The 23,547-nt window shown below is 43.9% G+C and overlaps 1 protein-coding gene across 1 annotated transcript in view; it reads left to right on the forward strand.

Moving 5' to 3' along the window:
- LOC117448536 (desmoglein-2.1-like) overlaps positions 1 to 20,745 on the forward strand; it is a 30,160-nt gene extending 9,415 nt beyond the window's left edge. The window contains exons 6-14 of the mRNA XM_034085845.1: positions 1,993 to 2,127; positions 10,736 to 10,921; positions 11,071 to 11,693; positions 13,489 to 13,631; positions 13,955 to 14,176; positions 14,366 to 14,605; positions 16,785 to 16,912; positions 17,897 to 18,214; positions 18,328 to 20,745. Coding sequence (XP_033941736.1) covers positions 1,993 to 2,127; positions 10,736 to 10,921; positions 11,071 to 11,693; positions 13,489 to 13,631; positions 13,955 to 14,176; positions 14,366 to 14,605; positions 16,785 to 16,912; positions 17,897 to 18,214; positions 18,328 to 20,001 — 3,669 coding nt within the window. The 3' untranslated portion in view covers positions 20,002 to 20,745. The remainder of the gene's footprint in view (positions 1 to 1,992; positions 2,128 to 10,735; positions 10,922 to 11,070; positions 11,694 to 13,488; positions 13,632 to 13,954; positions 14,177 to 14,365; positions 14,606 to 16,784; positions 16,913 to 17,896; positions 18,215 to 18,327) is intronic.
- Positions 20,746 to 23,547: the final 2,802 nt, after the last annotated feature.

Genomic DNA, 23,547 nt, shown 5'->3' on the forward strand with positions numbered 1-23,547 from the left:
TGACGAATACACACTACCGCCGCCTGCTGGTAAGGAGAGGTATTGCCACTCACGCATGCGCTGTTCGTACGTGCTTCTTGGCCGTCGGCTGAAGTCTTTGCGGTGTGTTCCAGTGAGACACATGGCCAAGACGCAGAGACGTGAGGCGACGCAACAGTCGGGTCCGTCTGTGTCAGTTCTTTGTTGTCAGATTGGTGTCTCCGTTTCAATCTGTACCTTAGAACAACCAGCAACGACGCATCCCAGGATCTCAGGTTGTGGGAGTGGACATGGGGCAATAAGAGGTCTGATACATAACTCCAGCTTTGCCTCTCAGGGCTTCTGAAAGGAAGCCAGCATTCCTGTGATGTGGTCGTTTTTTCCAACTTGAGTTAAATTCAAAAGCAGAGTTTTGATTGAGCTGAAACATTTTGAAATGTATGCCGGGGAGGAGAGAGTAATCAAATTGACTGGTAGTAAGAAATAGTCTGAGCTTGTCTAGGGTGAGGTTTTGGTCGAATATCAAGACATTTGCTGAGTGATGGACTGGGACAGAGAACCTATGATGACTCTGGCCGCCTCAGCATCCTCATCCTCCTGGACCTCTCTGCAGCACAGCGCTGTCCTGGTTTACATCCTACCTCCACAACAGGAAACAGTTTGTCTCCATCAGTGGCTCAAATTCACCCCCGGCCCCAGTCCACCACGGTGTACCCCAGGGCTCTGTACTTGGCCCCCTCCTGTTCACCATTTACATGCTCCCCCTCGGCCAGATCATCCGACATCATGGACTCAACTTCCACTGCTACGCTGATGATACCCAACTTTATCTCAGCACCACTCCATCCGCCCAGCTCCCCCCTCAGTCTCTCATCAACTGCCTGCATGACATCAAGACATGGATGTCCTCAAACTATCTGAAGCTGAACAGCGGTAAAACAGAGCTCATGGTTGTGGCACCCAAGGCACTGCTCCAGAAGGTTGGTGACTTCGTCCTTGAGGTCGACGGCTGCTCCATCTCCCCATCTCCTGAAGCCCGCAACCTGGGTGTGATCCTCGACTCCACCCTTTCCTTCCATTCCCACGTCAAGTCTGTGACCAAATCGGCTTTCTACCACCTGCGGAACATTTCCAGACTCCGACCGTCACTCTCGGAGTCGGTTGCCGAGACCCTGGTGCATGCATTTGTCACCACCCGCTTGGACTACTGCAATGGTGTCCTGTTCGGGGTTCCCAACAAAACCCCGGACAGGCTCCAGTATGTCCAAAATTGTGCAGCTCGGGTCCTCACACACACAAAGCCCTGGCAGCACATCACTCCCACCCTCATCCACCTCCACTGGTTGCCGGTCAAGTTCCGCATAACTTATAAAGTCCTCCTCCTGACCTACAAGTCCCTCCATGCCCTTGCCCCCCAGTACCTATCGGACATCCTTCACCCGCATGCCCCACCCCGGAACCTGCGGTCTTCAGACTCTGGCCTGCTCACCACCCCCCGCACCAAACTGAGAACCTTCGGGGACAGAGCCTTCAGTGTGGCAGCCCCCACCCTCTGGAACGCTCTCCCTACGGAGATTCGCAACATCCCCACAGTGGACGCCTTCAAAAGGGCCCTCAAGTCCCATCTGTTCATCAAGGCTTTCGGCCCTTAAATCTATCTGTTGTTTTGTCTGTCTGACCTTTGTTTTGTTTTGTTTGTGCTTGCCCTATTCCTGTAAAGCGACCTTGGGTCCCTTGAAAGGCGCTATAGAAATCCCAGTTATTATTATTATTATTATTATGACTACTAATCTTTTAGCTGCAGATGTCTAGAAGGCATGTTAGCAAGTAGACTGTGTTTTGATAGTTTCAGGATCCCAGGGTTTTTACATAATTTGAATTAAGGTGGGATGAAAATACTTTAGTTTAGTATGTCCTGTTCAATCAAGGAACAATATACAGCAGCCCTGAAGGTCTGACTCACCCTGCACAGTATGATCACATGTCATCAGACGCCTGTTTTCCCTCCAACAGACTATCGACTTCTACAAACTGGTCGTCGAGGGGACCGATATGGGAGGGGGATCCGGGGGCCTAGTAGGGACAGGAACAGTGGAGGTCAAAGTCCTGGACATCAATGACAACATCCCCACCCTGGAAAAATCTGAGGTACACACACACACACACACACACACACACACACACACACACACACACACACACACACACACACACACACACACACACACACACACACACACACACACACACACACACACACACACCACACACATTCCATTACATCATTCCTTACGTTCTCAGGCACCTTGCTACACATGGTTAACGCTGTACAGAAAGAATGCAACAGAACGACTTTTGGATGTTTTGATTTGTTTTGCTCAAAGTGCATTTACTCAAGTACTGTACTTAAGTACCATTTGGAGATACTTGAGTATTTACATTGTGCAACCTTGTACTTTTCCTCCACTACATGTATTTAATACCTTTAGTTACTTCACAGATCTGGATGAATGATATGAAATCTAATCAAGTGTTGAATCAGACTTTAGTTCCACCTGGAGTAAATCCACCAGCTACCCTGCAGTCTACAAAGTACTTCAGACTAGCTGCACCTTCACCAGCTACCCTGCAGTCTACAAAGTACTTCAGACTAGCTGCACCTCCACCAGCTACCCTGCAGTCTACAAAGTACTTCAGACTAGCTGCACCTCCACCAGCTTTGAGAACACTTTCATGATCAATCATTATAAAACATATCGTATATATTAATCTGAAATGGACCAATCTGCACAATGACTACTTTTACTTTAAGTATATTTTGATGCTAATAGTTTTGTACTTTTCCTTGAGTACCATTTTGATTACAGGACTTTTACTTGTAACAAAGTTTTCCTACACTCTGGTACTTCTACTTTTACTCAAGTACAATATCTATACGTCTTCCATCTCTGCTCAAAATAAGTATGTTACCTTATTTCAGTGTCGGATGCAAGGTAGACTTTAATGGACTTTGGTTGTAAAGCAATTGGTTGGAAAGTGAGGAATGCAAACCTGCAGTCGTTCTGCAAGAGGTGACGCTACTTGTTTCAAAAATAAGTTTGATTGTGTCGGAGTCTATAAGACAGTGAGCCTACTGTATTACCTAAAATGTGGGCTCTGATCCCACAAAATGCACTGCATATGGAACAGAGTGCTCCGTAAACCCACAGACAGACACCGGTGTTGTGTATTAACATTAATAAAGCACGGGGCAGAGGATATGGGTACTCGTTTCTTTACTGTTACTCATGCTTAACCACCACAGCATCAACTCCCGGCATACACTTATTCTCTTAACATTGTATGTTACTGTGGTTACACTGTGCCCCCTATTGGCAGGAGTATGTATACACACAACAACCAGCAAGCCTTAGAGAGGTCCTGACTTTTATTTTGGCTATATTGTTGGTCAGCTTGGGGAGGGTGTCTCTCTCGACTGTTTACAGCAGCCGCACTGGATTCTGAAAACCACAGAGCTTGCATCGTTTAAGCAAGCTCTGAAGGTGAGTGCTTTAAGCTGGGCAATGACTATCAGTCAGATGTTTACGGAACAAGATGGTCTTAAGCTAACCACTTAATGTTTGTCTCAAAGTGCATCAGAGCTTTAAAATGGAAACTTTTCTTTAATTATTCCTGTCATTTTTAAAACTGCGACACAAAGCCTATTGCAGAACAAGTTATATAGCAAGTGAGGTGTGAGAGGCAGATAATTAAGAGGGAGAGAGAACAAAGGGAAGAGGTGAATGAAAAGAGAGATGGTGTCTGTCATGTGACACGTTGCCTTTACTTTAACGATTTAACTAAGCATTGACAACATTCATTTTCAGACGATTTGGGATCATTTTAGTCTTTTTTGCAGGTCCAGATTATAATGTTGATTTTTCAATTGATAATTAAACTCAGTTGAATCTGAAGACTAAGGTGAAGACATGGTGAAGCTCTTGGTGCAATCCTTGTTGGTCTAAACAGTCCGGAAGCCATCAATGGAAAAGTGCTAGTCAGATATATTACATTACATTACATTACATTGCATTTAGCTGACGCTTTTATCCAAAGCGACTTACAATAAGTGCGTTCGACCAACAAAATTCAAACTTCAAGAAAACAGAATCATAAAGTACATCAGGTTTCATAGAGCAAAAACATTTCAAGTGCTACTCAACTGGCTTTAGATAAGCCAGCCCTTTATTAGTATATAAGTGCTTTGTTAGTAGTTCTATCGCTCGAGGTGGAGTCGAAAGAGATGAGTTTTCAGTCTGGAAGGTGTGTAAGCTTTCTGCCGTCCTAATGTCAATGGGAGCTCATTCCACCATTTTGGAGCCAGGATAGCAAACCCACGTGTTTCTGCTGATGGGAACTGATGGGCATTCTGGATGAGCTGCAGAGGTCGGATGGCACATGCAGGTAGACCAGCCAGGAGGGAGTTGCAGTAGTCTAGGCGTGAGGTGACGAGAGCCTGTACCAGAACCTGCGTGGCTTTCTGGGTCAGCTGGGGACGCATCCTCCTGATGTTGTAAAGCGTGTATCTGCAGCAGCGGGTTGTAGCAGCTATGTTTGCAGTGAAGGACAGGTTGTTATCCAGGATCACACCCAGAGTCCTTGCAGTCTGAGTCGGGGAAACAACAGAGGTGCCGATGTTGATTGTCAGGTCAAGAGTGGGACAATCTTTTCCCGGAAGGAAAAGCAGTTCAGTCTTTTCAAGGTTGAGCTTGAGGTGATGATCAGACATCCACTGAGAGATGTCAGCTAGACGAGCAGAGATGCGTGTGACGACCTGGGTCTCTGAGCGGGGAAAGGACAGAATTAGTTGGGTGTCGTCAGCGTAGCAGTGGTATGAAAAACCATGCCGGCTAATGACTGATCCGAGCGAGTTTGTGTTCAAGGAGAAGAGGAGGGGACCAAGAACAGAGCCCTGAGGGACCCCTGTAGTTAATTGACAAGGGTCAGACTCAGACCCTCTCCAAGTGACCCTGTAGGTGCGGTCTTTGAGGTATGAGGTGAGGAGGGAAAGTGCAGAGCCTGAAACTCCAAGTTCTTGGAGAGCACGAAGGAGGATCTGATGATTCACCGTGTCGAATGCAGCAGACAGGTCCAACAGGATGATGACAGAGGAGAGGGAGGCTGCTTTAGCAGTGTGCAGTTCCTCAGTGACAGCAGGGAGGGCAGTTTCTGTGGAGTGACCTGCCTTGAAACCACATATATCCTGGTGCAGGTCTGTGCATAAGGTGCAGCCATGTTTTCATAGAGCACATTAAAGTGTGATGCCACTGCTACTCTTAGACGGCTGAAGGGTTAAGGACACACCAGGCCGATTATCGGCGTCAGGGTCAGGCCGACGATGAGCGTCGACAGGCCTTACTCAGATTGGTGTGTCCCGCACCGTCGGGTCTTTTCAGCCGAAAACCCGCCGATTCAACATGTTGAATCAAATCTGAGATTTAATTTGACTCTCGACACAGGTTCGGGAAAGCCCATGAGCTTCTCGCTGTAGAGACACACACGCTATTTGTTGCTATATTTTGAATGACGAATGCACACTACCGCCGCCTGATGGTAAGGAGAGTTATTGCCACTCACGCATGCGCAGTTCTTACGTGCTTCTTGGCCGTCGGCTGAAGTCTTTGCGGTGTGTTCCAGTGCGACACATGGCCAAGACGCAGAGACGTGAGGCGACGCAACAGTCAGGGTCCGTCTGTGTCCGTCTTTGTTGTCAGATTGGTGTGTCCGGGCCTTCAAAGTATGAAGCAGCAGATACAAACTAGTTGCATTAAAGAATATTCAAGTTAATGTTCAAAAATACTATTTTGATTGACAGGTTACAGGTACGGTCAGTGGTTTAGGGGTGGGACTTTCTGGCACAGGACTGAACTGATGTTAATCAGTTATTAGTGCTGAGCAACAATAAAACAATTTAATCGCATGATTTTCTGCGATTAATCACATTGTTATGTGCAAAACAAAAGTTGTGTATTGCAAACTTTTATTTTAAAAGTACTGCTATATTAAAAGTGCAACAACATTTGGTCTGCAAACACTTCAAACAAATAAGGTACTTTTTAACAGTAGTATTCACATTATTACATTACATTGCATTTAGCTGACGCTTTTATCCAAAGCGACTTACAATAAGTACATTCGACCAGGAAGACACAACCTTGAAGAAAACAGAATCATAAAGTACATCAGGTTTCATAGAGCCAAGTATTTCAAGTGCTACTCAACTGGGTATAAATAAGCCAGTCCTTTATTAGTATATAAGTGCTTTGTTAGTAATTCTTTGTAATTCCCTTTACACAGTAGCAGTTAAAACATTTCTTGTAAATCTCAACTTCAACATTATCAAATATCAAACCAAAGCTATTTGCCACTGCAAGGGCATTAACATTGTATCTAGTTTGTTATAGAAGTCACCGTCAGTGATCATAAAATCCTACTTTGCAGTGGTTACAAATAACTCTGGTTCTGTCAACTCCGCCGTCTGGAAGAGACGTAAAATGTCCATGAAAGAGTTCGGTACCTTTCTCCATGTTTCTGTCCCACCAGCCCTAGTAAATACTGAATGTGTAATACGTACATTTCCTCAAGGCTCCTGGGGCCTTTATTCTTTAACATCTACAAGCTAATGTGACATTTTAACTGCACATTAAAAGTAACATCAAGAAGGCTAGTGTCCCAAGGGTCAAGTCAAGGATTCAATTACTTTTCTTATCTCAGCACTGAGTCTTAACATCTGCCACATTACATTTCATTTAGCGACTTACAATTACTAGGGGTGTAACGGTTCACAGAAGTCACGGTTCGGTTCGTACCTCGGTTTGGGGGTCACGGTTCGGTACAACAAGAAAAAGCAAAAAAAAGTCCCAAATGCATAATTCCAGGTTTGTTGTTATTTATTTTTTAACAGTAGTGCACGTTTCAGTTTAACAATAAGGAACTCTGACATTTTTGAATAATTAACTGTATTAAACAGTTAAAAACAAACCATAAACAGTACCACACACACTCAGATGGCCATAGTATCTATAATGGCTGATGTCAAACAAAAAGGTTTCATCAAGCTGTAAAACTAAAAAGAATGTCTTGAAAATATTACATCATAAATAATAAGAAAGTGTTTCAAGAGCGCAAAGTCGTTGAAAAACATATGCCAAAAGCTTCCGTTATTTATTTTGGTCTCACGGCTTTCATGTCTGTTGGCTTCTTAAAAACAGCGGGGATCAGCTGTTGAACTGCGGTTGTCTTTTGCCGGGCTCCGGTGATTGGAAAATCTGGGTGATGCCTTCTGATATGATTTAGCATGTGTGGCGTGTGTGCACCATTAGCATACCGCACCGCTATCGAACAACGCCGACACACCGTCCTCGTCCGATCCACCACTCGCACACTCCATCGTTATTTTAGTCCACAGGGAACCCGAAATGTTCCCACACAGCTGATTTAAAAGAAGTAGGTGGGTTCTAGCTCCTGTGTGTCGTGATGGCAGTTTGACACTGAAGCTTCGAACGGAGTTTCAACCCTGGACTTCCTATTCCATAGAAGCAGTGCTTCGCAGCTTGCTTCAAATCACGTGACACGTGACGTCAGAAGCAGCAACTGCTTCATTTCCTGAATGAATCACTTGACTGGTTCGTGGTTCATTCACGCGATTCAATGCACTGCCTCGTCTCGATTCTGACAGGTGACAGGTTGAAACAGTTTCAAATTTGAGCGCTTCAACACTTTATGACCACTCTAAACAATGCGCAATGTGTGGGTTGTTGTCGTAGTTTGCGTTGTTATTGTTGAGTTGCTGTTGGCATTGCATTTGAATTGTAGTTTCATTATAGAGCAAGCCAGGAAGAAAGATAGGGCGTTCTGGCTCGGGAAACACTTCGAAATGTGGAGAAGCTGTGAACAAAAAGAGAATTATCAGTAATATAAAAACAGTTCAATATTTGAAGGAATAGATAGCCCAGTGGGTAGAGCCGGCGGCCCGAATGCGGCGATGTCCTCGCTGGTTCAAAGCCCGGGATGGATGTATTTTAAAGTTTAAGTTAAAGCCTTTTATTGTCACTATACACAGAGTATGACGAGATGCAGAGTGCAACTCTGTCCCAGTGTGCAAAAAAATATACAAACAAATACATAACACCAAAAAACACAGCAATAGGACATACAATCATACGGGGGAATAAATAGTTAAAAATATTGACATAAAAAATAGTATATAAAGTGCATAATCTACTTTAATAACCGATAAAAGGCCGTCTCCTCCCAAAAAAATGTCCAGCACTCTCTAGTCTCTTCTCAATAACCCAATACACACAATTATCAATCTTTAATTGCAAATAGAACATGATATTCAGTCTTAGTGTGTGTGCATCGAATATTTTTCAAGGCAAAGATACGTTAAACCCACTGCAGCCTTGCACTTCGCCAGGAGAGGTCGCTGTAACTGAAGCTTCGAGAAATGAACCTATTTCCGACACAATTGTCCAAGTGGTTCGATGCTTCATTCAAAGCTTCATTTTGCCATCACTACCTGTGTGTTATCTGAAATCGCCATACTAACTTTTCTTCTTGTATTTTGTATTTTGTTTTGTTGTTGTGTTTCTTCTTGTTCTTCATTTGTTGTTTAAGGGCGGCTGGCAAACAGCTTTTAGGCGCAATACCGCCCCCTGGATTATATATAGTGTAGTAGATACTGCCCTGAATGACAGACCTTTTTTCCACTCGTAAAAAAAAGGCGTATTCGTCGTGTGACTGCATGTGCCGAACCGTGACGTCCGAACCGTGACGGTACGAATACGGATACCGTTACACCCCTAACAATTACCGATTGCAGGGACATTGTGCATGGAGTAACTAAGGGCTAAGTGCCTTACTCTACTTAAGGGCACACTAGTGGCCACATTATGAGAAGCAGCAGTGTTCAGTTTTTATGCAACAGATATCTGATACTCCTCGGTGCTGATTAGTACAAAGTCTAGTCTAGTGCTGTCAAGTCCACTGCACTTAATTCAGTCCCCACACCTCCTTTGTTTATGTTGATGAATGTATCTCTTTCATTGTTCATTCGTGCTCCTCAAATGAAGACAAAAAGACAAAAGTATAGCGATGTAAAACATAGCCACTGGCCTCTGCAACTATGATGAGACACATGCAGTGGCGGCTGGTGGAAAATATTTTTGGTGGGGCTATTGATAGAGTGAGTAAAAAAAAATGTTTTGGGAGAAATTACCCCTTAAATTAGGACTTCTGGTGATGTAATGGCGCGTTTCCAGTGCAGCGCGGAGCTCGCTTTAATGCTGCGTTCAGACCGGACGCGATGCGAATATTCGCTTCGCTCTCAACGCTCCTATCGCATCGCTCTAGTTGCTCGAGTTTCACCGCAGCTGCCAGCTGTGTTTACTCGCATCATTCAAACAAGACGCGCTGGCTCGGGAGCTACAACAACATGAACATATTTTACCGTGATTAAATTGTAATACACGTTTCTAAATGATACCGACGTAACAACATACTGATACCGGTTAGTAAAAACCATGAATTAATGCTTTGACAAGTCTGCAAACAGACGGCAGAGAAACACCTTTTAGAATGCTTGTGTCCTGAATGGAGCTTGGCTAAGCTAACGCTATATATGCTCCGACCGTCCACACTCACAACAACGGCCTACAGACATAAATAAACCAGCGACTGTATTCTCCATGACACAGACAGTCTGTGGTTTGTACTTGTTTAACTTTTGTCTAGTTTCTGAACAGATCGTATCTGTCCCCGGCTGTTTGAAGAGCAAGCATGGGAAACAAAAGATAGCATTTACCTGTTTGCATCCAGCTAGCCATGTGAGAAGCCTTGTTGATACGTTTTGTCTTTTTCACGAGCTTGCTGTGATATATACAAATCGGGTTGGTCCGGTCCAAGGTCTTTAAGTATCAATTTATCTCCCAAACTTCTCCTTTCAAAAGGATTGGAGAGTAGCTCTTGGGCGGACTGAGGTTCCGGCGACTCCACCTGCACACCATTCTCATCCAAATACTGCGTCACCTTGGTTACTCACGAGTCTAAAAAACAACTCACGTCAACGCACGTAAGCAACATGGGCGCCAACGTGAGCGCCCACGTGACCAAAATATTTGACGGCGCTGATTGGCTGAAATTATGTTTCGGCGGCACAGTTTACTATTGAGACTTTTGCAACGTGCTGGTTGCTGCTGTTTCGCCCGGGGGCTCTGCCCCGTAATGATAAACTAATGCCATGGGCAAGGCCAGGCAGGAAACATGTGACTTATCAGTAACTTTAGACATCGTAACACAATTTTAAACGAGATTGTATTGTAGATTATACATTTGTGTGATACCAATTGTATGATATTTACCTTGTTCATTAAAAATTAAAATATAAAATATATATATTTTTTAAATATCTTTTTTTTAAATATTTTTTTTTTTATTTAATTTTTGTTTTGTTTTTTGTTTTGTATCTGGAAAGAGGTGGGCCGGCCGCCACTGGACACATGGTAACATGCGTCTCATCATATATGTGGAGAGCGATCGTGAACTGGCCTCTTTCCCCAAACCCTATCGGTTGCCTTTTACTTCTGAAGAGTAGATGCTTTGATGATAACTGGAAACATCAAGCAAAAAACACCAGTTTTGTAAACAGAACAGCTGACAGTAAGACTTTGACACATACTGTTGATCTAATGTTTCGATTCATATTTTCTGTTTGCAGTACGATGGGGAAGTGGAGGAAAATGTTGCCGATGTAATTGTGATGAGAATCAAAGCTATTGATGAAGACCTTCGACACTCAGACAACTGGTTGACTGTCTTCAAAATCACCAAAGGAAATGAGGATAACTTGTTTTCAATTGAGACGGACAAGGAAACCAATGAGGGCGTCTTGAAGCTGATTAAGGTATTCATGTGACTTTAACACCATTGTACTTTATTTATCACACTTACTGTAACAAGTGTTGAGTGGTGCCCTAACATTTGCTTGCTGCATCGTATCTGTTCTTGTCCTTTCACTCAATTGCTTTTTCCTCTACAATCCGGTCCAAACAGGCTGTGGATTATGAAGATGTCCAGAATCTTGAGCTTGGCCTGATCATTTCAAACGTAACTCCTTTTGTGAGGGGTGATGCTATATTAATGGATGTGGAGGTCAAGATTGGAAAGGGTAATCCTGTGGCTCCTGGAGCGGGTGCTGGAGGTGGAGGTGGAGGTGGAGGCGGAGGCGGAGGCGGAGGCGGAGGCGGCGGCGGAGGTGGAGGCGGAGGTGGAGGCGGAGGTGGAGGTGGAGGCGGCGGCGGCGGCGGAGGTGAAGGTGGAGGTGACGGTGGAGGTGACGGTGGAGGTGAAGGTGAAGGTGACGGTGAAGGTGAAGGTGACGGTGGCGGTGGAGGTGGAGGTGAAGGCGGGGCTGGTCCTGGACTTAAGCCAGATGTTGGGGTTGGGCCTGGACTGGGTGTCGGTATTAAGCCAGGTGTCAAACCAGAAACAAAGCCTGAGCCAAAGAGCTATTCCATTAAGATAGCAGTGAAAAACATTCCAGAGGATCCAGCATTCATTCCAACCACCAAGAATGTTCCTGTATCAGAAGATCCAAATAAAGCACCTGAAGATGGAGTGATCACAGTGTTTGCTGCTATCGATCCAGACACAGGGCTACCAGCTGAAGATGTCAAGTAAGTCATGCTGCAGGAAACATTACTTTAACCACTAATTTACCATGTTCACCATCTTAGTTTAGCAATTTAGCATGCTAACATTTGAGAATTAGCAGTATCCCAAAGTACAGATAGAGTTGATGGGAATTTGATTTGTTTTACAGTTATTTGCTTTACAACCCAATAGTTTTCAAACCATACCACTCAAAACGAAGTCTATCAAACTAATGGTGGCGTTATATGATAAGTAAGGAGATGACCACATTAATGCTTCGTTCGGAACAAAGACTTGCATAATAACGCGTTAACGCAAAATAAAAATTAACACCACTAATTATTTTTACGCGATTAACGCATGTGTATTTTTTTCCTCAGCGGCCCCGTAGTTTTCGAGCGCATCGAGTTTAAAATACCATCTACAAGCTGATGCTGACAGCTTGCTGCAGACCACACTTCCACGCTCACCGGCAGGCACCGACTGGCCACCGGGAGGACCGGGAGGGTGTGTGTGTGTGTGTGTGTGTGTGTGTGTGTGTGTGTGTGTGTGGGGCCCGAGCGAGCGAGAGAGAGACCTTACGCGCATTGTTGTTGTTAGCATCGGGTGCTAGCTAGCTGCGCTAACGGATATAAGGAGCTGTTTCAATGAAAACAGAGGAGCGACATTTCGCCACAACTGCGCCGAGCACTTGACTTGATGCAGGAAGCAGACAGCGGGACATTGTAGGAGAAGTCAGCACACTCAGCGCGGATAGTGCGCAACATGATTGCAGCGTCCAGGCAGCTCCGGTTCGAGCATGTGCCTTGAGTTACACATCGCTCCAACGATCCATCACACACACACACACACACACACACACCCCATTTGTATTGTATGAGAGAGGTTCCAGGTTGTTGTGTTTAATATTCATGAGAATATTTGTCATTGTTCAAATGATAATACACATTAGCATAAAGCATATTTGTCCACTCATATGTTGATAAGAGTATTAAAAACTTGAAAAATATTCCTCTAAGGTACATTTAGAACGGATCAAAAATGTGCGATTAATTTGCGATTAATCGCGATTAACTATTTTAATCGACTGACAGCTCTAATAAAAACATGTTAACATTTGCAGCAGCTTGCAATTCTTATGTTCTGCAGCTTTCTGAAACATTGAACACGCTAATGCGACAAGAAAAGAAACTTCAGTTTTTCCGTAGCTGGATATCATTTGTTCCATCAAGACAAATTGTTGAAGTGAATATCCCTTTCCTCTGCCATGTCTACCGTCTCAGAGGTTCCATTTGACCAGTTGACTTCCCTATGTCCTTAGTTTAGCTAGTTGTCTCCTGGCTTTAGCTTCATACTTAAACACATACCGTACTTTTCGGACTATAAGCCGCGACTTTTTTCCCCATTTTGTTTGTCCAGCTAACGGCCACTAGGGAACCTCCTAAACCTATGGATTTTACCGGTAAAATTAACCACCTTTAACACTACGGGCTCTATGACCGGTCCGCGCCCACCACCTTTAAGCGGCGGGCTCCAGCAGGAAAAGCTGGAGGCCGGAAAAGAGTGACACAGGTAGCGCGCCAAAGTAAAAGTGGAACCGAGAGACAGAATGAGAGCAAGACAGACGGACAATTTAGCTGCTGCGGCTTATATGCAGGTGCGCTTTATAGTCCGAAAAGTACGGTAATTTTCATCAATAAAGTGATGTGTTTTTCCCCAAATGTTGAAAGTATTACTTTAACCAAATCCTTCTTCTCCTTCTTTGGTTTACTGTGTATTACTTATGTTAATGTTTTTTTCCTACTTATTTGTTCCTAGTTATGCCAAAGCCTTTGATCCAGAAAACTGGTTTACCATCGATGAAAAAACAGCTGAGATTAAACTCAACAGGGTACCAGACAGAGAGTCACCTTTTGTGGTGAATGGTACCTACATCGCCAAGATTCTGGCGATCACAGATGGTAATCCCCTATTTACTTCATAATCGTGTTGGCTTCTTGATTCATTTCTGTTTGAATAGGCGCTGTCTTTCCGTACTGGAGGACTCTCAATAACTCAACAAAACAGACCTCCATAACAAATACTGCAGACACTATTAATATAAATATGGAGTTATACTAGGACGTTAAGGTTTTCTCCAATGCCTTGTTTTTTTATGCTGCTGCAACGCAAACATTTCCCAATTTCGTCAATCAATAAAGTACTTCTTATTTTATATTATAATATGCTGTGATGCACTCCAGTCTTTGTGCTGTTGGATTTACTAAACTGTTGTCATCCTCAGACAGGCCATCAAAGACCGCCACAGGAACAATAGCCATTCAAGTCCTCGACTCCAACGACCACTGTCCCACTCTGACCACCACCCACAGCACCCAGTGCGCTGATGAAACAACTGTCTATGTCACTGCATTTGATGAGGATTTTGATCCCAACGGAGCTCCATTCACATTCAGAGTCGTACCTGATGGGACACGAGGGAGCTGGGACGTAGAAGTCGTCAATGGTAAGAACAAGTGGTTGGAGGCAGAAGAAAAAAACTGATAAACGATTTTCTTTCTATTAGCATTATTTGTGATGTGTGTGGTTATATTCTTTTAGTATCACTAAACTGTAATATTACTGAGGTTACAAGCTAAAGTAATAATGATAATACTATGTTTTTTAACAGTGCTTTTTCCTTTGTTGCCAACAGAGACGAGTGCCGCGCTTCACTCTCATGATCCACTCTGGCCTGGCTTATATGAGGTTCAGGTGGAGGTGTTGGATGCTCAAGGTCTGTCTTGCCCATCCAATGAAATTTTTACCGTGGACGTGTGCACCTGTGCGGAGACAAAAGACTGCAAGATAAGGGCAGCCAAATTAGAAACTACTTCAACCGAGCTCTCTGTCCCAGCGATCAGCCTCCTGCTATCGGCAATGTGCTTATTGCTGTGTAAGTTGATCTTTAACAAATGCCTACAGTACACCTTATTAGGGATTATTACGGATGGGTCGATAACACTATTTAATGTCTGATGCCTTTACCATAAGTGCCTTCTTAATCAAAAAACAATCCAATAGTCCTTTATTTCTCAAACTAAGTGCAGTGCTAGTTTTTAAGCAAGCTAGTAAATGTTTTCAGGCCCGAACTGGCCATCGGGAGGACCGGGATGTTTCCCGATGGCCTATGCGCTTATGTGGCGCGGCACGGTTGCGAGGCTCCACGAGCGCGAGGGTTTAAATAGTTAACTTAGTCTAAGTTCTCAGTGGGTCTCAAACGGTTTGGTCACCATTTATGTAAACACATATTTCCATTTGAGGGGGGGAGTGATTAGTAAAATATGCATGAATAAAAAGAAAACAAATTAAATAGGTGAAAAAAGGTAAGATACACTTTTAAAACTTGTTGAGAGCTAAAACTAGTCTTTGCTGCTGCCTCAAAGAGGAGAGGGGGAGAAAGGGGAGAGGAGGGAGAGGGGGGAGAGGAGGGAGAGGAGGAGGAGGGAGAGGAGGGAAAGGAGGGGGAGAGGGGGGAGAGGAGGAGGAGGGGGAGAGAGGAGGGAGAGGGGGAGAGGAGGGAGAGAGGGATAGGGGGAGAGGAGGAGGGGAGAGAGGAGGGAGAGGAGGGGGAGAGAAGGGAGAGGAGGGACAGGAGGAGGGAGAGGGGGAGAGGAGGGAGAGGTAGAGGGAGAGGGGGAGAGGAGGAGGGAGAGGAGGAGGGAGAGGAGGGAGAGGCTGATTCAGGAGCACAGACACACTCACAGCTATAAATGAACCAAAAATAAATAAACAAGTTCCAGTGTTTGGAAATGGGATGTTAGGGTTATGATTGTATGATTATTGAAATGTATGCAGTTCTGTTTCATACAGATGTTCCCGTAGATCTCTTAATTTCCCCCTCACAATGCACCAGATTGATCATTTAAAAAAACATCTTACCAGGGGAGCATGCCCCCGGACCCCCCTAGAGGATTGGAGGTCCACCCCCACTTAAAACATGTTTTTAAATAGTAACCCCTCTCCATATGTTTATTATTGGCTAGTAGATGTAAATTATAGGGCGATCGCTATGGGCAGCACCGCTGTAAATATTCACAAATAAATCCAGCAAAACGGTACAGAAAAAACTGGTAGCGGCTTGGCGGGGTTTAATTCCCGGCCTGATTTATTGTCCCGGTCCGGCCCTGAATGTATTTAATGAAAATCAAACCATTATGCATTGAATTTAGGGCGGTGGTGGCGAAGTCGATAGGGACTTGGCTTGGCAACTGGAAGGTCACCAGTTCAAGTCCCGGAAAGACCAAGTGCTACCGAGGTGTCCCTGAGCAAGGCACCGTTCCCTACACTGTTCCCCGGGCGCTGTTCAAAATGGCAGCCCACTGCTCCTAACACTAGGATGGATCAAATGCAGAGAAACAATTTCCCCACGGGGATTAATAAAGTATATCCAAGTCCAAGTCATTACAAGAAACACGTACTAACAGTGTGATTTATATACAAGGGAGCATACATTCATCAGTGGTGGTGCTGAATAACATAATTAGTCCACTGAGACAAATGTAACATTTGTGATATTGGGCTATATAAATAAACATTGATTGAGTGATTGATAATTGAATAAGTGCCCTAAATAAGTATGGCTTAAAAAATGATATGAAAGTTACTCCCAATTCCCAACTCTCTGTTTTTAGATGTATTCTTAACAGTATGAATAACATTGCATTAGGAGTCAAATCATTAATGGTTATGAACAGGACCTGTAAAATCCCATTTGTTGTTATTTCTTGTAATTGTAAACAGTAATTTCTTTCTGATTGTTTTGTAAAAAAAAAAAAAGATTAACAAGACAAACATGTCGCTGATGACGATAACCTAATGTTTTATGTTTTTTTTTTTGTTTTTTTGGTACTTTGTTATAATTATTAATCTGAGTGAAAAAAAGAGAATATATATATATATATATTATTGTTATATTTTTTTGTTTCTGACATGTTCAATAAATTGACTAAACTAACATTGCTAATATTAAATACTCTTGAAATATTAAGATCTTGGAATAATTGTAAAAAAAGCCTTTGAGCTCAACTGAGCTTGGCTTAACATTGAACTGAATGTTGTGCTTCTCTCTGCAGTTATTCCTCTTCTCGTGCTGTTTTGTCAGTGTGGAGCAGAACTTTTTCCAGACAGTTTTCTTGACATGCCATGGGAGACCAAAGAGCAACTCATCTCTTACCACACTGAAGGCAGAGGCGAGGATAAGGTTGGCTTGCAATGTTGTTGTTTTTGGGAAGAAAAGTATACATTAACTTCTTATTTTTAGTTTATCAATACAGAGAATCAGACAATATCCTAATATTATTGAAAATGAACGTCTGTATAGAGATCAAGGCAAGGCAAGGCGAGGCAAGGCAAGGCAAGTTTATTTCTATAGCACCTTTCAGCACCAGGCAATTCAAGGTGCTTTACAAAAATGAAAGACATTCAGACAAAGACATTTAAAAACAGTAAAAGATAATAAAAGAAACATTAAAAGAAAAACAAAAAACATTTAAAAACAGTCATTAAAAAGAAAAGCTAATAAAATAAACATTAAAAGATAAAAGTTACAGTGCAGTCTAAGATATGAATAGTTCAATTATTTCGGTTCTTGATTTTTTATTTATTCACAGAACCTCCCTTTGGAAATCCGAACATCTCCGTCCCGATTGTTAATTTAGACTGATTGTTTTCACCATGTTATGCTCGCATGACATCCACAGTCGGACCCTCCAGAGGGTGTACTAGCCCCCTACTCTGCTTTGCGTTCCATAACAAAGTCTTTAAGTGTTACCTGAACACCCCGTGTTACCAAAACACTATTGTTCACCCGTCGGTGATGTGATACTTGTTCCTCAGTACAAATCACCCAAAAACTGATCGTAAACCCTGGCTACGACGGATATCCCAAATATCCTACTTTCGAGCAGTCCCTCTCATAAATGTCATGGAGTTTCAGACGGTTTTCACCATGTTTTGCTCGCATGACATCCACAATCGGACCCTCGGGATGGTGTACTAGCCCCCTACCCTGCTTTGCGTTCCATAACAAAGTTAGGCAATGTTGTTGAAAGAAAGCAGTGTAGTGGGTCAATGGGATATAAGATCAGTTACTCCTGTTACCACAGGGACAAACAGGAAGGTCTAATATTGCTAAAACTATAAGCGTTTCTGAGATAACATTGTCATTCTCCTGTTCTTTTTTCAGGAAGTTCCACTCCATAGTATAGCTCCATCCTTGGGTCCCCAAAAGACATTTGGGAAAGCACAAGGATCAAATTCCAAAGGCACTATTACAAAGACTATAAAAAATAACCAGACAATCCATGATGGATTTTTGGAAAGGTTTCGGGACACCAGGCAAAGTTGGATGGAGGTCGACAACAACTCTCACAGGGATTTTGGCTATGGTTATGGCAGTGCAGCGATCAGCATAAACACACCACAACACACGACCTCTCACACAACCGCTCTCTATGAGCATATAGCCTTACCTGACGCGTTCCTGAATGATTACTACTCACAGGTACGTTGTTAGCCTTGCATTCAGCTGTTTTTTTACTTTTACAGAATTTCACCTTTAAAGAAATGCTCCGAAATTAATGACACCAGTGTCTGCTATTCCTTTACCCTAAACAGAAAGCGATGTGTGCTTTGCCTGCGAAGGACTGTTCTTTGGAGTATCATTTTGAGGGCCAGGGATCCTCTGCTGGATCTGTGGGCGACTGCGGCCCCCTGGAAACTGACAACGACCTGCAATTCCTCGATGACCTTGGGCCAAAGTTCAAGACTCTGTCTGATATCTGCTCCCCTCCTAAACCGACACCCACACCTTCCCTGACACACAAAATAGTAGCTGCTGTCCAAACCACAGTAAATAAGGTTGAACCTGTTGTTATGCCCAAAGTTGAGCGAAGCATTGAAACAGATCATACTGATGTCAAGAAAGAGACAGTCATGTCATCTACTAACATCTCCAAATCATCCCTCAATACTGTAAGCACTGCCCATCAATCCATGACACTTCCTAACTCTAAGGTTACTAACATCAGTCATTCCAACACTCTGTCCCATCAAGCTCATCATTCTGCCACTCTGCCCCATCAAGCTCATCATTCTGCCACTCTGTCCCATCAAGCTTGTACAGTTTTCATACAGCCAGTTTATTACGCCACCAACCCTGTACTTCAGCCCATGCACTATGTAGTTCAACCACAGCTACAGAACACGGTTATGCTAGCAGAGGGGTCCCATGGAGCTAATTGTCAAGGCTTGTATGTAGTCAGTGGGCCCCAAGGCTCTCCTCCTGGGCTAGTGATTCAGGGCATTGAGGGCCCAAAAAGCCCTGCCAGTCCAGTTAGCCCCACCTTCTTTCTACCTGGTAGTCCAGGTGTGTCTCCAGGCTCAGGCCCTGCAAAGGGTTGGAAAATGATAGGGCCAAATCCCGATGGTGAATACATGTTAGTTAAAGATAAGAGTAGACCAGATGATGCAGATGAGGTTGACCCATGCTCGTCTCAGGGCAATTTGCCCAGAGGTGCAAATCGTGGTAAAAGAGGGGTTGGGCAGCCAGGAGTGATGGGGTTAGTGCCGGTAACAGCTTTTGGAATGGATGTTGGGAAATCAGGAATGGCACATGTGATGACAGTGAAACCAGAAGTCAGCCAGGTTGGAATGTGGCAACCTGGGGTGACTCAAGTTGGCATTAGGCAGGTCAGTACAAACCAGTACCAAGAAACTCCGCAAACAGCAGATACCAGTGGTATTCTAAAAGCATCAGGAATGAATTCACCAAAGGAAGACACGACTACAACAGTTATAAATACCATCATTTCAGCTGAAACCCATCCATCAAACGAAGAGGTGTTGATATCAAATCAGTTGAAGGATCCAGTTCAGAACATGAATTGTGAAATGGTTGAGGAAAAGCATGATGTCCCCTACATATCAATGCCTCTCGAGACAACACGTGATGATGAGGATCCTGGTAGGATGGTCCAAACTGCATTTGAAGACAAATTGGGTATCCAAGAATGTCCTACACAAACATCAGAAACGGCTCCAACAAACAAATGTACAGATATGGTAAGTCAAACCACAGAATCCGATGTCCCGCAACAAAACTCAGTGGAATCAGAACAGCAGGAAAATCATGTTCCTGCTAAAGGTTTTTTGGAGGAAAATATATCTCTGGTCAATCAAATGTCGACCACAGAAGTGTGCCAACCTGGATCAGATGTCATCGATTTAGTTGATACAGGCAGAGAGAGTATCGAGATATCAACAATTCCTCAAGGAGAGGATCTACTTTAGAACACATCGACATTGTAGACGATCAAATACAAGATATCACAGAAGTAAAAGTTGTTGAAGAAAGGAAGAAAATGGAAAACAATGTATTTTATTATATTAATCTTAAATATGTTAAAAACTGTGTTAAAACTCTGTATGCCATAGTCATGTATCGTATAGTTTAACGCTTTAGCAATATAAACGGGATGTATAACAGAAATCCTTACATGGGTAAAGACCTATGTAGCAAAGTACGCACTTCCTCTTTCGAGGAGATGAACTTTCTACGCACTCCCTCTTTCGGAGTGAACTTCTTACGCACTTCCTCTTTCGAGGAGATGAACTTTCTACGCACTTCCTCTTTCGAGGAGATGAACATCTGTTATGCACTTCCTTGCGGGAAGTGAACATTTAACCACAAAGCAACAAAGAAGGACACCTCTAACGCACAGGATGTGACAAACCACGTGAAAGAAGAGGATATAAGGAGACTGAAGAACATTGGAAATCAGTTCCTCTTGAACTCAGTTCTTCTTGCAAAAGACTGAACCAACTGGCCAACGCTAATTAGTAGTACGGCAAGACGGATCAGCAGACCTAGCAGTTCCTCTTGAACTCAGCATCTCTTGCAGAAAACTGAAGAAACCCCGATACTAACTAGTCGTGGGGCAAACCTAGACGGAGCAGATATAATATGTATCTGAGCAAAAACGCAGTTCATTATTATTAATGTGTGGTGTTATAACTTGTGAAACTTTAAATAAAACTACCTGTTCGCACTTGTGAGAGGAAACTAAAGTTCATGTAGCCCCTTTGATTATTACTGAATAAGTGACAAATCAGACGGAAGTGTAACCTGTTCCCACGTAGCTTGAGTCCTGAGTCCAGATTGATTCCAGCGTCCTGTTCCTTGGGTGAGGATCGATCCCTGACGGAGTACTACAGTCTCCAGAGGTAACAGCTGGTCAGTCGCACCTTGTCAACTCTGTTGCAGAATTGTGTGTCATGTTGGAGGTCGCCGTGATCGATTGATCTGAAATACGGCAGCAGTGCTTTACGGGTATTGAATCCCAAGGTTTCAGAGGTGTGTTCATTAAGGTCTGTGATCAAAGTCTAAAGGGATGAACTAACAGGGTAAAGTTAAATGATGTAAAATTGATGAATGGAGGTAGTATAGAAAGAAGGGAGTTTATCGGTACCTCGAGGTGGTGTGTGAGGACACACCTTTTATGCCCGGACTGAGTAAAAACCGTATCATTTACATGGTGCCCAACGCGGGGCACGATCGAGCAGTTCAAAATTGTGTCGTTCAAAATTGAACAAACCGAAAATTACGCGGAAAGTGCCAGAGCACGAACTTAAACTTAACAACCTGTACAAAGAGCCTCAGTCAAACTGAGTCCTCCGAGAGGTGGTCTGAAGTGGTGCGCAAAAGCTTTTTGAATGGGGTAACTTCACCACCTCGTCTGGGCCTTCGGAACCGCTTTGCGGCCCTGTACGACAATCCGGTCCATCCAGTTGATGCCCCTGCGGCACTGACCCGCCCAGATGATCTGGCCCGTCCAGTTGATGCTCCCGCGGCACCGACCCGTCCAGATCTGCACCCTGCCGCCTCTGCAACTTCTGCGCCGGCAGCCGACAGCATTTGTGCTGCTTCCCAGGCCACTGTGGAGTCAACTCGGCGTCCCTCATCCCGTCCGGCGACCACCTCTTCACGTCGTGGACTCCTCAAAGAGGCCGTGCTGAGACACTCGGGAAGTTTTTCGTGCCTTGAGCTGGCAAGAAAATGCTCTCCGAGACCAGATATTTCTGCTCGGTCACCACATCCTCAATCACCGGCACCCCCTCGTCCCCTGTTCGCCCCAACCACATTAATAATCGGGGATTCCATAATCAGAAACATCCGATTTTTCAACGCAGCCACACGCTGCCTCCCTGGAGCCACCGTCCCGGTTATCCTGGAGGAACTCCCGGGGCTGCTGCACTCACTCCCGTCCTCTGTCAATCCTCTAATCGTCCATGTGGGGTCTAACGATACAGCCCGCCAGCAGTCGGAGCTGACAAAAAAGGATTTTAAGAAACTTTTTATTCTTTTACGGAGCTGTGAAAAGTGATTCCAAGTGCTATCGTTAACAGTCAGAGTGGTGGTATGTCAAACACACTCAAACTGGCTTAACACATTAAATGTCAGGTCTTTAGCAGGTAAATCATTTTTAATCAATGATTGTATCACCAAGCACAACCTGGATTTTATGTTTTTAACTGAAAGTTGGTTAGACCAAAACAACAGCACAGCTGTTCTTATAGAATCAACTCCTCCCAACTTTAATTATATGAGTCAGGCAAGACTACATAAGAAAGGGGGTGGAGTAGCTATTTTGCTTAATGATTTATTTCAATGCAAGCAGACTATGTATGGAAACTTTGCTTCTTTTAAAACAGATAAACACTGACTTATCTTTCTTACAGTGCAGACGCTTTTCTGCTTGCTCTTGCCTCTGCTTACTTTTTATGCTGATTATCCTATTCTTATTCTCTGAAAACTTCGAGCAGCGGCTCCTAGACATTAACTTATCACTGGGACAGTTCATCTTCGTAAATAGACGGAGGATTTCAGCCATATTTCAACATTTTTACGACGACCTCAGTAGCGTGGCCTAGCAACAGCTAAAGCCTGGTACTGCATGCTATTTAGCTTAAGCTAGTTGGTAGAAAAATGCCTCCGTTCTCTACAGATGACTTCCACAAACTTATACAGAAGATGGCTGTGTTGGAAATGAAAATGCAACGGTTGGAAGTTAACGTGGAAGTGAATGGACTATGTCGTGGGAATGACACCACTTTACCAGTGTTGCAAAATAATGGAAAGGGGTATGCTAACTCAAAGCTAGTTAGCAGCTACAAGGATTCCAAGGAACAGGAGGGCTGTGTACCGGGTAATAAATCTACAAGTGGTAGTCCTCCCTCGAACTCTCTGGGTGCAAAGCCGAAGAGTAAATCATTTCCATGGGATTTGGGAGGACGGATAACAGGCAGAGCCCATTGCTCTGAAATCTGTGATGCGACCGGCTGGCCTGCATTGTTATCACCCAGGAAGAGCGCCTCTTCAACCCCTAAACAGCCGTGGACAGCTGCTAAAGGGAGAACTAAAAAAAATCCTCCTAAACCACCAAGTGTGCCAATCCAGAACAGATACGCTCCACTGACCGAGAGCCGGAGATTTCTTTCTGATGACCTGGATAACCTGTCCTCTTCACACAGCAGGGTAAGGACCAATAGCTACTCCAAAAGTAAAAGGCTAGAGGGAAAGCTAACGACTGATTGTGGGTGACTCTGCTGTAAGAGATTTAAAAGGTCTGTGTAGTAAGAACAACACCAAAGTACTCTGTTTCCCAAGGATATGGTCTCTGACTTGGCTGAGCAGATCCTGCATATTGGGGCTGAACATCTGACTGTGAAGAATGTGGTTCTGCACATTGGAACAGATGATGTTGTGAAACAAGAGTCAGAAGTGCTGAAAGAAGACTTTAAATGTTTGTTGGAAACTGTCAGCTCTCTAAATGCAGA

This window comes from Pseudochaenichthys georgianus, chromosome 6 (genome assembly GCF_902827115.2).
Source record: "Pseudochaenichthys georgianus chromosome 6, fPseGeo1.2, whole genome shotgun sequence".
In the NCBI taxonomy this organism is placed as follows: Eukaryota; Metazoa; Chordata; class Actinopteri; order Perciformes; family Channichthyidae; genus Pseudochaenichthys; species Pseudochaenichthys georgianus.